Source organism: Solanum lycopersicum, chromosome 5 (genome assembly GCF_036512215.1).
Source record: "Solanum lycopersicum chromosome 5, SLM_r2.1".
In the NCBI taxonomy this organism is placed as follows: Eukaryota; Viridiplantae; Streptophyta; class Magnoliopsida; order Solanales; family Solanaceae; genus Solanum; species Solanum lycopersicum.
In genome coordinates, this window is record NC_090804.1 from 19227211 (window position 1) to 19239959 (window position 12749).

At 30.8% G+C, this 12749-nt stretch overlaps 1 protein-coding gene and 1 long non-coding RNA gene across 9 annotated transcripts; both read right to left on the minus strand.

Moving 5' to 3' along the window:
* Nucleotides 1–992: 992 nt before the first annotated feature.
* LOC138348531 (uncharacterized) lies at nt 993–1672 on the minus strand. The gene is made up of 2 exons (XR_011221196.1): nt 1236–1672; nt 993–1151 (listed from the first exon to the last, which is right to left on the minus strand). It is a non-coding gene; the product is annotated as an uncharacterized lncRNA (long non-coding RNA).
* Nucleotides 1673–2543: 871 nt separating this feature from the next.
* Nucleotides 2544–10051, minus strand: LOC101259746 (uncharacterized). Of its 8 annotated transcripts, none has more exons than XR_011221198.1 (6): nt 9907–10040; nt 8597–8930; nt 7696–8385; nt 4841–4903; nt 2917–3023; nt 2544–2805 (listed from the first exon to the last, which is right to left on the minus strand). XR_011221198.1 is itself a non-coding variant. In XM_069297955.1 (6 exons), the coding sequence occupies exons 2-6, from the start codon at nt 8670–8672 to the stop codon at nt 2795–2797; spliced, it is 288 nt and encodes a 95-aa protein (XP_069154056.1). In that variant the 5' UTR covers nt 8673–8930; nt 9907–10026; the 3' UTR covers nt 2544–2794. The 8 variants fall into 8 exon arrangements, 2 of the variants coding, with proteins under 2 accessions (XP_069154056.1, XP_004239257.3); XR_011221200.1 differs by lacking the exon at nt 8597–8930 and adding an exon at nt 3775–4488 and having other exon boundaries at nt 7696–7739; nt 9907–10026; XR_011221197.1 differs by having other exon boundaries at nt 7696–7739; nt 9907–10026.
* Between the last annotated feature and the right edge of the window lie 2698 nt (nt 10052–12749).

Consider the following 12749-nt stretch of genomic DNA (forward strand, 5'->3'; position numbering starts at 1 on the left):
CATTTTCCTTTTGTCAAGTCTGAAAATCAACTGGCAGATGTACTCACCAAGGCTATATCAGGGAAGTTCTTTCACGAGATGAATGGCAAGTTGGGCATGATAGACATATATGCACTGCCTTGAGGGGGAATATTGAAACTAGGACTATTATATATATATATATATATACCTCTATTATGAGATGAATAAACAAGGTGATATTCTCTAAATTTTAAAGCCTACAGAATTCAGGGAGGAACAATCTTTCAAATTTAAATAAACAATTGAAGGGCACATGTTGCAAAATTTGGCAGGAGATATACAAACTTGATCGAAACAAATCTCTTTCAAACAAGGAAACTCTTAATTATCATTCTCTTTAATTTCGCACATTTTAAATGAAGAACGGATAATGATCTGGACTCTGTAACTGAGTCAGAAATTTTGAATAAAGCAGAGGAAGTTGGTAGAGTAAGAAATAGATTTCGGTACTATTATAATCTTCAGCGACAGTGAAGAGGTTAGAGCACTTTTCACAAAATTGAGAAAAATGGATAGTAATGGCAGTATCCACAGAATACCTTTGTAGGATATTTACGGATAAATTTGTGATCGTTCAATGATTTTATCATGTCATGCCAAGACATGTGGTTGCTCTTTCTTTCACATTTAGACAAGACAAAATTTTCTTCACTACAGCATATGGTAACTTTAAAAATAATATATCAGAAGCCATGTTGTGTTTTGTAAAATTGATGAAATCATCAACTATATATCTTTTCTTGGAGTATAAAGTTTTCCTAGCATGACTTGGAAACGGCTTACAATTTGATTAGACAACTTTATTTGGCAAAATACATTCTTTTTTTTACTTTATTGTTTAAAAAATAAATATTTCTAGGAAAATAGCTAATCACTGATATATTACAAGTTTATATGTGAGAATAAGTTGCTATGAGTGTCATCCAAATGTATGAATTGATATAATGACTCCACTAGAACAATCAAGAAAATAGAGAAGTAGGTGAATATATTAAAACCGATATTACAATATCGAAGTGATGAAAATGAAAATAGTACAAGAGCCCAAATATTAATTAATCCGAGTTGATCCATAATTCAATTTTGTAGAGCCAAAAAAATTAAGACAAAACTGAATCTCCTTCTTCTCCCTGACAAAAACAAAAGAGAAATTTCCAGTGACACATAAATTATCAAAAAAAAATTAAATGTAAGTGAGAGGAGAATTTAAGAACCTATTTTTCCAACTTATTATTAATCGTCGTCGTCAGATTCATGTTCCAATTTCTCAACATCATCAGGCGAAGGATCAGATGTTTCGTGGATGGACTTACAAGTGAACTTCTTCTTACTACTCTCCACATTTTTTCCCATTTTTGCCTTTTCACCTCTCCCAGAACATGTCTTTTTTCCTTTCAACCCACGACTCACATCAGTACAAGAGTGACTACTATTTTCAGTCGACTTTCCACTTTCCACCTTCTTCATTTGACCCATTTTTGTATTCTTTTCTTCCAACTTAGGTTTTTTCCTTACATTTTGAGTGGACTTGTTCCTCTTCTCAATAAAATCCACACAGTATTTTAAAAATTGTTGTCTAGTCCTTATTCTTGGAACAGAGGAGCCATCCATATTGCAAGAAAACAAACAGGATTTGAAATGTTCTACAGATGTATAAAACAATGAATAGGGCTAAATTTATAGAAAATAAAAATTTCATCCAATACGAAAAAATAATAATGAGGTTAGTAGGTTACAGAGTACATAAAGGTTTTGGGAAGAGAAATTAACTGTTTGGAAGTCGGAAGGTTGCATTTATTACACTACATTAAAATTGTTATGTTAAATATATCAAAATATCATTAATTTTGTAACCTTAAATATATGTCAAAAAATTAAAATTAAAACATTATAAAAAAATCAACTATAAAAAAAATTGATAATTCTTTTTAGAAGAGAAGAAATAATATTTTAACAGATAAAATAATATTTTCTTCATTTAAAAAAGAACGATTTTCTTTTTTTTTAGTTTATTTAAAAAAAAATGATCTCTCTTTTTAGATAATATTTTAATTTCAACATTTCACGTGGCATATTTAAGACCATAAAATCAAAAAATAATTTTATATATTTAATCTAACTTTATTTTCAGACCACAAAATAAAATAATCTTTTTTATACTTTTAAACTTCGTGTCAAATCAAATTATGTCATTTTTTATAAAATGGTGAGAGTACTTGTTATTGTTTTTTTTTGTTTTGTTAGTAATTTTTAGTGATTGGATTTTCTATTTAAGTGATAAAATTATATTCACACCATAAAAGAATGTGTTTAGATACAAGTTGGTCTTGTTGTCTAATCATATCTGATTTGAACAAGAGATCACACTCTTTCCTAGTTTTATCTTTATTCTATTCTATATATCCGAACCCTTACATAAGCTGACGATGCCGCCACTACGCGGAGCTCTACCTGTGGTCTACTGCTTATGTAGAATAAAACGCAACCACGTGTTATTGAAACCTGATATTATAAACTAATACTTATGAAGAATGAGACGCAACGACGTGTTATTGAATTACCTGATATTACAGACTAATAGAATAATTATAAAATATTATTAATATATATATATATATATATACATAGATAGAGAGAGAGATGGATAGATATTATATATATATATATAAAATGTGGTTGGCTGTTGTTTTGTTCGTTGTCATGGCTGTGTTATTTAGGTTGGATATGTACAATATTTACATAATGCTGCATTTTGACTATTAGTCGGCATCATTCAAAAAGCACCTGTGAAATAACATAGAAAATGAATTTAGTATATAGTTATGGGGAGGAGTTTATGTTGAGTATAGTACTGGTTTGTTTAAAAATTTATCAGTGATTGCAAGATTTAAGTACCTGTCAATTTTTTATAACAATGCAGCAAAGTCCATGCTATCAGCACCAAAAGTGTACGCCATCTAGACAAAATGGTGTTGCCAACCATATTGCAAAAAAGTATTACACTACAATAAAAGGAGAGTATCAAATCTTATCCAGAAAATCAGAATCAGAAAGATGTACATAAACAAATGTATATAATTAAATTCATATGCTATTGTCAATCGAACAATTTATCAAATCTTTACAGTAGTTACATACTAAATGCTGTATAAAGTTCAAAAGGATAAAAAGATTGACACTGAGAAACTAAAAAGACACAGATGATCCATATCTGTTATTGAAATTATCAATACAGAAAAATATCTTGGCCACTACTACATCAACTTGCCAAAAAAAACTATTTTTATAAGCATTCCAGCAATTTTTTGGATAAAACCATGCCATCTAAAGTGTTTTCTCATTTGGCTCATCATATCAGCCAGAAGCAACATGAATATAATACTATATGTTTATAAATTAAACTACATTGTATGCTAGTAACCAAAGAAAAGATAAGAACTTTTACCAAATAAGGATCACTTAGATGGTAATACAATTAACTTTGTAGAGGACTAAAGAAATATTCTGTTCTTAATGAAAAATAACCAAAACACCACCAGTCCTAAAAATCAGATATTTACATATTATAGCATGCCTTCACTTTCCAAAATCTCTAAAATTTCAAGAAACTGACCAAAATATTAGTGGACAAGAAGAGAAATATAGATCATGCTGACATCAAATGAATTACTTGAAACTAAATTTCAGTTATAAAGACTTGATGTTCATCATCAAAAATAGAAAATATTTAACCAAAATAGAAAGTGCACATACCAGTAAAGTGCATCAGTATTGTGGCTCATGCAAGCAATGCAACCATTATCAGGAAAATTCCGAGCAACAGAAGCATCAAGAGCTTGATGATACTGTTTACATCTCTCTCTCTCTCTCTCTCTCTCTATATATATATATATATATATATATATATATATATATATCCGACTCATACATTCTATATGTTTTTATCTAATTAACAAAAATCTTTCAATGCTTGCACGGGCCACCTCTACTTAGTACTAATATAATTTTCTTAGAATATCTTATCCAAATAGACTCTTCCGTGAGAGTTTTTCTTTTTTATTTTACATGGAATTTAACTCCCTAAAAATATGACAATTAATTTCTTCATTGGTGCAATAAAATAAATTTTAAAACGGAAAATATTTTATCATTGCCACAACAAAATGCTGATGGCTCATATTCAAATCTTTTTGCAGTGTAGAATTTACACCGGGGAACATCTTTTAGGGTAGCGTAATTTGTTATTGGGTGGATGATTTCCATGTAATTAACTTCTGTTGAACTACATCCTGCATAATATAGTTAATTCTTAAAACTAAATTTAGTAGATAAAGATTATTTAGATTATAGCCTATCCAACGATTTTACCTCTATTAAGAGTTTCCTCATGTGTAGACAATGTGGTGGTGCTGCAGCTAGCACCGATGAAGGCATTATTGTCGATGGCTGAGTTTACCCATCTGCCAGCTAGATAGGCATCTTTCTTATTAGATTGTGCCAGTTTATATAATTCACGCCGTCTAGCCTTTTTATCAGCATGAGCTTTTTCAGAATTCAGATGATTTTTATTACTTTTGTCTGACATTTGTAGAACTGTTATCTATCCTGAATATGGTATATAAAATTATATGTTTACTTTCGCTTTCTTACTCATGCATAAGACAGTTCAAAATAATTATAACAAATCAAATTACATGCATAAAACAATTCAAAGTAATTATAACAAACCAAATTATTCTTTGCAGAATTTAGTAAAAATGCAGAAAATTAATACAGAAAGCAAAAGAGAAATCGTAATAACGGGTGGAAAAGAACATACCTGTAGCGCTGAGACTGCAGTAGTAGTAATTCCAAATTCCTATCTTCACACTGCACGCAAAAACTAATTGCAAAAGGAATTTAATATTTTCAACCAGTTGTATCTATCAAATATCACCTCTAATAGTTCGTCTCAAACGTATGATATTAGTGTAGCCATATGAATATATGAAAGCTTAGACAAACAGAATAAGTTACTGTAAAAGTAATAACTTTAATGTTGAAAATTTACAATTTCACGCAGATACTATTTTTATGCTGTTAAATTGACCAAAAGTCATCAGTAAGCACAGTGCAGTCAGAGTACGACAACTTATACAATGTTTTGAACGTTAGGATACTCCCTCCTAGGCTATAAAGTGAGAATTTATCGTATCTGCTTGGAAACTGTATTGTCGTTTTACTAACTCCAAGATAATGGCATTCTGTATACATGAAGTTTAGAACAAGCTGCAAGTATGTGATATCATTTCAGTTCTAAAAAGTTGCTTTTTATACTATAAATGCTTGATTATTGTTGAATAGTATTTTATTGCTCAGAAGTTCTACTTTGGTCTTATTACCTTATCAAAAAAAAGTGATACCTTGGTTTTAGAGCGTGAATAGCCAATCACTTTTTCCCAGGTATCCTTCAGTTTATATTTCAGGTTTAGGTGTGTTTTTGTGTATCTTCTAGAAGCATATTTCTATGTAAGTTCGTGAAAGTATGAATTTAAAATTGTGGAGCTGTGGAAACTGTTGAACTGAGGGGATATCAATTATCAAAGACTTATAATGAGAGATAAGAGAGAACAATAGCACGAAGCTAATTATATAATAAAGGACAGGTATACAAGGGATTTTTAACACAAAGAAGGGAATAAGAATTGAGAAACTTTTAATAATGTGAGTACAAGATTTACCATCTCATAAACAAGATAGAAGAATAGATTTTATCATCTCATAAACAAGATAGAAGAATTGATTTACCTCAAGTTTCAGAGAATGTGACTGTGACGGAGTTAATTGATTCCTAAAGACAAGCCAATCACAAAGATCAATCCAACATGATGTCCTTCTTTTGAGATGGAACAGGACAGATCAATCCTTTCTATGTGAAGAGGCACTAGAAGCATCAATACCAATGGGCGCACTACATAAGGGAAAGTCTTTTGATAATGTGGAAGGTGCTCTTCTAGACTGTGTTAGGTAGTTGAGGATCCTCTTGGTGTTCTTGGTTTTGTTGGGTTACATTCCGCATTTACTTATTGATAATAATAGCTATTAGCTACCCATCAATAAACAACTATAATGATAATGATATGATACCAAAAACATTAGAAATAACAACCGAGGTGAATGAAAAGTTGATGCCAAAAGAACATAGGTTTTCTCCTCAGTTTCTGCACTCCTTGCTTTAACTTTAGAACTAGAGCCAGCTCAATCCATTTTTCCATCCGATGATCTTCACCCTAGGACTGACTCTGTTCGACTTCCATGAAAATGATTTTAAAGCCTCATCCACATCAAAAGTAACCTATAGAAAGAAGTGAGTCTCATATGCTACTATGATAAGTATCCTATTGGGTTTTGATAGAGCATCAAACATAAGGATGTATCCAAGGGTGTGACAGAACGTGGCTTATTAGTATCTTTTATTGCTTTAATGCATAGTGATTTTAGATAGTCATTATGACTTTTCCCTTTTGATGTTGGATGCTTTGTGTCTTATGAGGTTCTTCAAATTATGTTGATGTACAAAGAATGGAGCTTTCACATTTTAGAAATTTGAATCGAGAAGATACTTATGGAGTTTGTGGGCTGGAAATGAATGAATGTATGTTATACAAAGACCATCAACAACAATAACATACCCGGTGTAATCCCACAAGTGAGGTCAGGTGAGGGTAGTGTATACGCAAACCTTACAAAGCATTCTTAAAAGAAAAGGAATAATAGCTATAACAGATAATACTACAGTCAAAGTACAAGAAATAGCATATAGTAGTATAAATCGTCGAAGAAGACAAGTCACATGCATGCAAAGTACCAAAAGCCAAAAAAGACATAGGCATACTGAAACAGTAGATTTTTTACACACTAAAGAATCAAAAAATTGGTGATTCTTTCAGAAGAATTTGGAACACCCAAACAAAACTAAGGTATCCTAAGTCTCACATAATTGCTAAAGAATATCAGGTCAGAATTCGTATAGAACAGTTTGTTGTTTTTTTACTGTTACGGTAAGATAGAATTATTATGAAGACTCCTATCTCTTCTAACATAGTCTGTGTTATTGGTTGTCTTAGTAAAAGGAAAAAATTAGAGCTATAGGTTTCTAAATTGGATCAATTTTTTTTCTCTCATCTATATTTGCATCTTCTTGTTGCTAGATGGTTCAGTCTGTGCATGCAATGATTCTTTCTTAAGTCTCCTTTTACAAACTGGTGCAACTGGAGGCACCTCTGATGTTAACACTGAAACGGAATATGAACAGAAGAAAATGGATGACCAAAAGATCGTGCTAATATTCCGGAATATAGTATCAACTGTAGATGACGTTAGGCAAATGAAGAAGAAGTTGTGTGCTGCAGTTGTTGAGGTGCTTCCTGAAGATGGTAAGAAGTTCTGATATGTTTTATCTTCTATTCGAATGATACGTCCTTATTCTTTCTCCAGTTATAATTTTTTTTACTTTTTGCTCTGTAGGATCATGCCTCCAAAAGTCATTGAGTGATTTGAATGTAGGAGTCAAAAATCTTATACAAACAATAAATGAATACCAACTCACCAACTACACAAAACGAAACAGTATGAAATTAAACCCCACATCAAGTCAAATGAAAAACTCAAACAATAATAAGAAAGAGCTCATACCTTTATCAAAAAATCAGGAAAGGCCTTTGAGCTTAAAAGGGTCTCTGCAACAATGAATTCAAGAACAAGAACACGTTTTACACAGTGCAGATTTGAGTAAATTAAAAGTAAAAAATTAAACATACATGTAGTATGTGAATCAAGAAGATTCTATCTTCTTTCTAGGTAATAGACAAAAAATGAAGCTTAGTCAAAAGTGTTAAAACTTTCAAGCAATATAATTATTAATCATAATTTAACAAGAACAACAATTGTGAACAAGAATCAAGCAGTGATGGACATGGACCAGGTATTAACATTACAATCGACTCAGATTACAGAAATATGCTAGTAATGACAAGAGATAGTAGAATAGAACTTTGAGATGCACTTTATGATCAATCTACTCATATATGAACTCCTTGGTTGGTAAGGGAAGATTTTAATGTGCTTGTGGATGAATATCATAAGTTTGGTGGGCTGAAAATGAAGACTTCTTGCTGCCTAAAGGAATGTCAATTATCAGAAGAAATAGTACAGTATTTGTCTTCTATAATTCATTTTTATCTTAATCTAGACATATTGAAGGATGGTGTCGCTTCTAGTTCAAACTTCAATAATGTTTCTTTGACATTGTTGCTTCATCCTTATCTTGGCTTTCCTTCCTTCCGAATGCTTAAATCTTTTTCATCCTTGCAATGATCATTTGACCTGAGAATAACTGAGCTGCATCAGTTCAACTCCATTAATTTATCAATCAACCTAGTTGGAGAGTGTGGCCATTTTGTGAGGTCCAAATCAATCTAGATATACTTTTACCATGCCTCCCTTAAAAATTGTCTTGAACATATCACATTATTGTGTTGGAAGTTGGTATATCTCAATCAAAATGGATGAATGATTAGCATGGTGAATAATTTACTTGAATCTAACATTCTGGTGCAGCGAATTCTATGAAGCGATCTAAGGATCCTTTTGAGGCTACTTTTGAGGAGCATGATGATTCACCCCCTGAATCCCCTGCTGGCACCGATGAGAATGAAGGCCAAGATCAAGGTGCAGTTGGTGTTAATATGAATGAAGGTGACAATTTTAATACCAATTCTCGTGAAAAACCTTCAACATCTAAAGCTACTTCAGTCTCTGTTAGCACTGCTGGTCCAATTAGCAAACCCAAAGAGGAAGATGAGGAGGAAGAGGAAGAAAGCATGGATGTGCAGTTAGGAAAACTCTCATCAAGTAGTGATCCTGACAAACTGGCGAAGTGCAAGATTTGTGTTTAGTATCTATGAACAGTAAAAGCAATCTATTTTCAAAGATTTATTGTTATAACTGTGAACAATTGCGAAGAGGATCTTCTGGGTACATGCATTAATATCTAAATGCAGCAAAACAACTCCATTTGGCAAAATTTCTGATATAGAAATGTGCATGTAGTGAAAGGAATCATCTGAATTTAAGTGACCTATGTCAGCAAGGTATTGTCTAAAAGGAGTAGCAATTTTTATGGTGACACACTCAAACAGATAGCAAACTCTAGAAGTAACAGTTAAGGTGCATGAGCTGAAATTTGAACAAAATGATGAGCTTCAGAACCAAAAAAGACTCCAAAACACAAGAAAAATCGAACTAATTAATTCAGATGGGGAAAACCCATATATGAACAGAGGAAGTTGAAAAGAATTTTGATAAAGAAAATCAAACTATACATGTAACAAAAGACAACCAAAATCTATTGCATGTGAAAATATATGATTTTTTCATATATGAACAAATGCTCAAACAAACACAAAACTAATCAAATATACAAACTTTGAAAGGGAAACAAAAAACCCATTTAGGCACAGAAATGAAATTTATAAACTACACATATCCACCATTTCTATATTAAAAATGAAATCCGATTTCATTCTTGTTTTCACACCATAAAAGCAGAGAGCTTTAAAAAAAATAGTTCTTCCATTGGCAATAGAGTCCAATTGATGCAGAAAACCTTTATTCCTTCTAATCCATCTCTTATAAACCTCCATACCACACATACCCAAATCAAATTTTATATATTCACACACCCAAATCAAACTTAATCACCCAACCAAAAGGATAATCCAACATCAATAAGAATCTCAAATGGAAAAATAAGGGAACATTCGCACAGCCAAATGAAATTTGGAACTTCACTTTGATGAAAGAAAGATGAGTGAAAAAGCTCAATTGAAACATGCTTAATCTTACCTGGTAAATGGTGTGAACTTTGATGTGAAAATAGTGATATCAGTAGAGGGAAAATAGAAGGATGACATAGAGGAACACATGCATACATTGAGATCACCATTGAAAGACACCTTGCAATAGGAAAGTAAAAGGGCAAAAATTGATTAAGCAACAAGATGACACCTAGCCATTAGAGAAAATTGAAAAGACAAAAATACCCCTAAATGTGAAAAGACAAAAATACCCCTACATAATGAAGCAAGCATGTTGAACTACCCTTTTCTACAATAGTAGAAAAATATATATATATATATATATATATATATATATATATATATATATATATATATATATTGATTAAGTATCAATTAAGTTAAATTAGTTTATAAATATATATTACATAATTATTTACATTATTTTGAATCATTGTTATCTATTGTATTATATTGTATTGTTATTATACCTACAATGTTTGTTTCGATTGTTATTTAAAATGTATTGTATTATATTGTATTGTTAAATTTCATTGTTACGTAATAATAAAAATTCATAATTTATGGAACAACCAATATTTTGTGTTTTCATTGTTACTTAATTTCTTTTTTCAATTGTATGTATAATATTTTAACCTTTATTTTAATTATTTGAATCTAGTCAAACCTCATACCCTAGAATAATAAGATATGTTAGTAAATTTATAAATTACAATACAGTACGATACGATCAAACCAAACTATTAAAATGTTATTAAACAACAAAAAACAGTACAGTCTATTCAGACATTGTATCTACCATACAATACAGTACAATATAGTACAATACAATACAATACATTATGAAACAATAGGTAACAATGATCCAAACAAAGTGTTAATGGAGTATATATTTGTAGTTATTTTATTTTTATTAGATATTTGCTTAATTTCCAAATATATATATACTAGAAAAAGGAGAAAATCGGGTTCGGATTAGAGATGAAGAAAATGATTAGAAACATAGATTTAGGGTTTTGGTTTGATATGAATTCATTTGGTTTAATTTAGTGGGTTGAGTTCGAATTAAAAAAAATTGAGTCATATTAACTGAAATTCGGTAATTTTAATTGATTTGGAGCTTTCCATCCAATTGGGAGACATATATGATAAGTATAATAGCGACAAAGGTAAAAACAACTTTATTTTAACGATAAAGGTAAAGTCAACTAATAAATGAAAGTTGAGGGTTTTTTGACTTTTTCCTTTGAAAGTCGATTAAGTTTTGAATAAAAATAGATCATAAAGGTGGATTGAGGGGTATTTTAAATCAAATAAATGAATGAAGAATATATTAAAACCTTTTCAAATAGAATAAAGATATTTTTGAAAATTAAAAGTTTGTATTAGAGTTTTTAGCCAAAAACATCTCTAAACTATACCCTTAACTTAAAGACAAACTTTCACATATAGCCACTTAAAAATAATTAATTACTCTCCATTGTTATATTTTGATAATTACAATTTGTAGCTACATGTATAGAGGAAAGAGACGCGCGAGACTAGGAGAGAGAGGAGAGAGAGAGGGAAAAGAGTGGGAGAAAGGTGAATTATATATGTATATATATATATATATATATATATTGGTTAGATAATTATATATTATACATATGTAATTGTATATATGGCAAGAGAGATTGAGAGAGGGAGGAGAAAGGCGAGCGAGACTGGGAGAGAGAGGAGAGAAGCGAGAAAGAGGGGAAAAGAGTGGGAGAAAGGTGAATTGTATATGTATATTGGTTAGATAATTGTATATTATACATATGTAATTGTATATATGACAAGAGAGATTGGGAGAGAGGGGAGAGAGGAGAGAGGAGAGCGATATCGAGAGAGAGGAGAGATGCGAGCAAGAGAGGGAGGAGAGAGGAAGAGAGATGAATTGTATATGTATATAATTGTACATAGCTATATATTATACATATATATTTGTATAAATGGCAGCGAGATTGGGAGAGGGAGGAGAGAGGCGAGCGAGATTGAGAGAGGGAGGAGAGAGACGAGCAAGAGAGTGGGAGAGAGGTGAATTGTATATGTATATATGCTAAAAATTGTATATTATACGTATTTATTTGTATATCCTGACAAATTATACATATACAAACATGACTAATTATACAAAATCGAAGTCAGCCCACGTAATTAATGTATAATGTTAGTCGCGAGTAGTAATTATAGCAAATTATGGCTATGATAATTAATTAAATAATATAAGTTTGCTTATACGCGTAATTTTTCCTAACTTAAACTACATCCTTAAATTATTTTTCTTAACAGAAAACATCTTTTGTTTATTTAAAATTTGACAACTTTCATCCTTTTGTTAAAAAAATTCAAAAATTAACAAGTTCTTCACAACATCACGTAGTTCACACTACTCTCGACAAATTAAACTCTCTAAATCACCCCACTAATCAATTTTGTTCATACTAAATACATCTAAAATAATATTAAATATTTTTTAGTAACAATATTTTGCATTGTCTTCCTTATTAAATAGTAATTTTTATTTTCTTTTTACTTTTCATTTGATTTGATATCAAAGAATTATCAATGAAAATGTTTTGTTTGCAAAAAGTGGTGTCATTCGGAGACAGGAACAAATTTATAGGTACCTGTGAGAGTCCTACGGTACCCACTGATCTCGAAAACTTTATATATATATATATATATATATATATATATATATATATGTATGTATGTATGTATGTATGTATATATGTATAAGAAAATTAATATATATTTTCTTTGCTATTCATTAAACAATATGGTGAATAGTCCAATCGGCAAAGCAGGCCCTTTGCCACACAGATTGTGCTGGTTTGATCCTCA

Bases quoted from the DNA above. Each gene is read 5' to 3' on its own strand.
- LOC101259746 (XM_004239209.5), bottom strand. From the start codon at position 10,006: ATGGTGATCTCAATGTATGCATGTGTTCCTCTATGTCATCCTTCTATT. The intron at 7,740-9,906 runs GTAAGATTAAGC...TCATTGTTGCAG, and splicing joins AAGTTCACACCATTTACCAG to AGACCCTTTTAAGCTCAAAG. The intron at 3,024-4,840 runs GTATGTTCTTTT...CTTTTATTGTAG, and splicing joins CTGCAGTCTCAGCGCTACAG to TGTAATACTTTTTTGCAATA.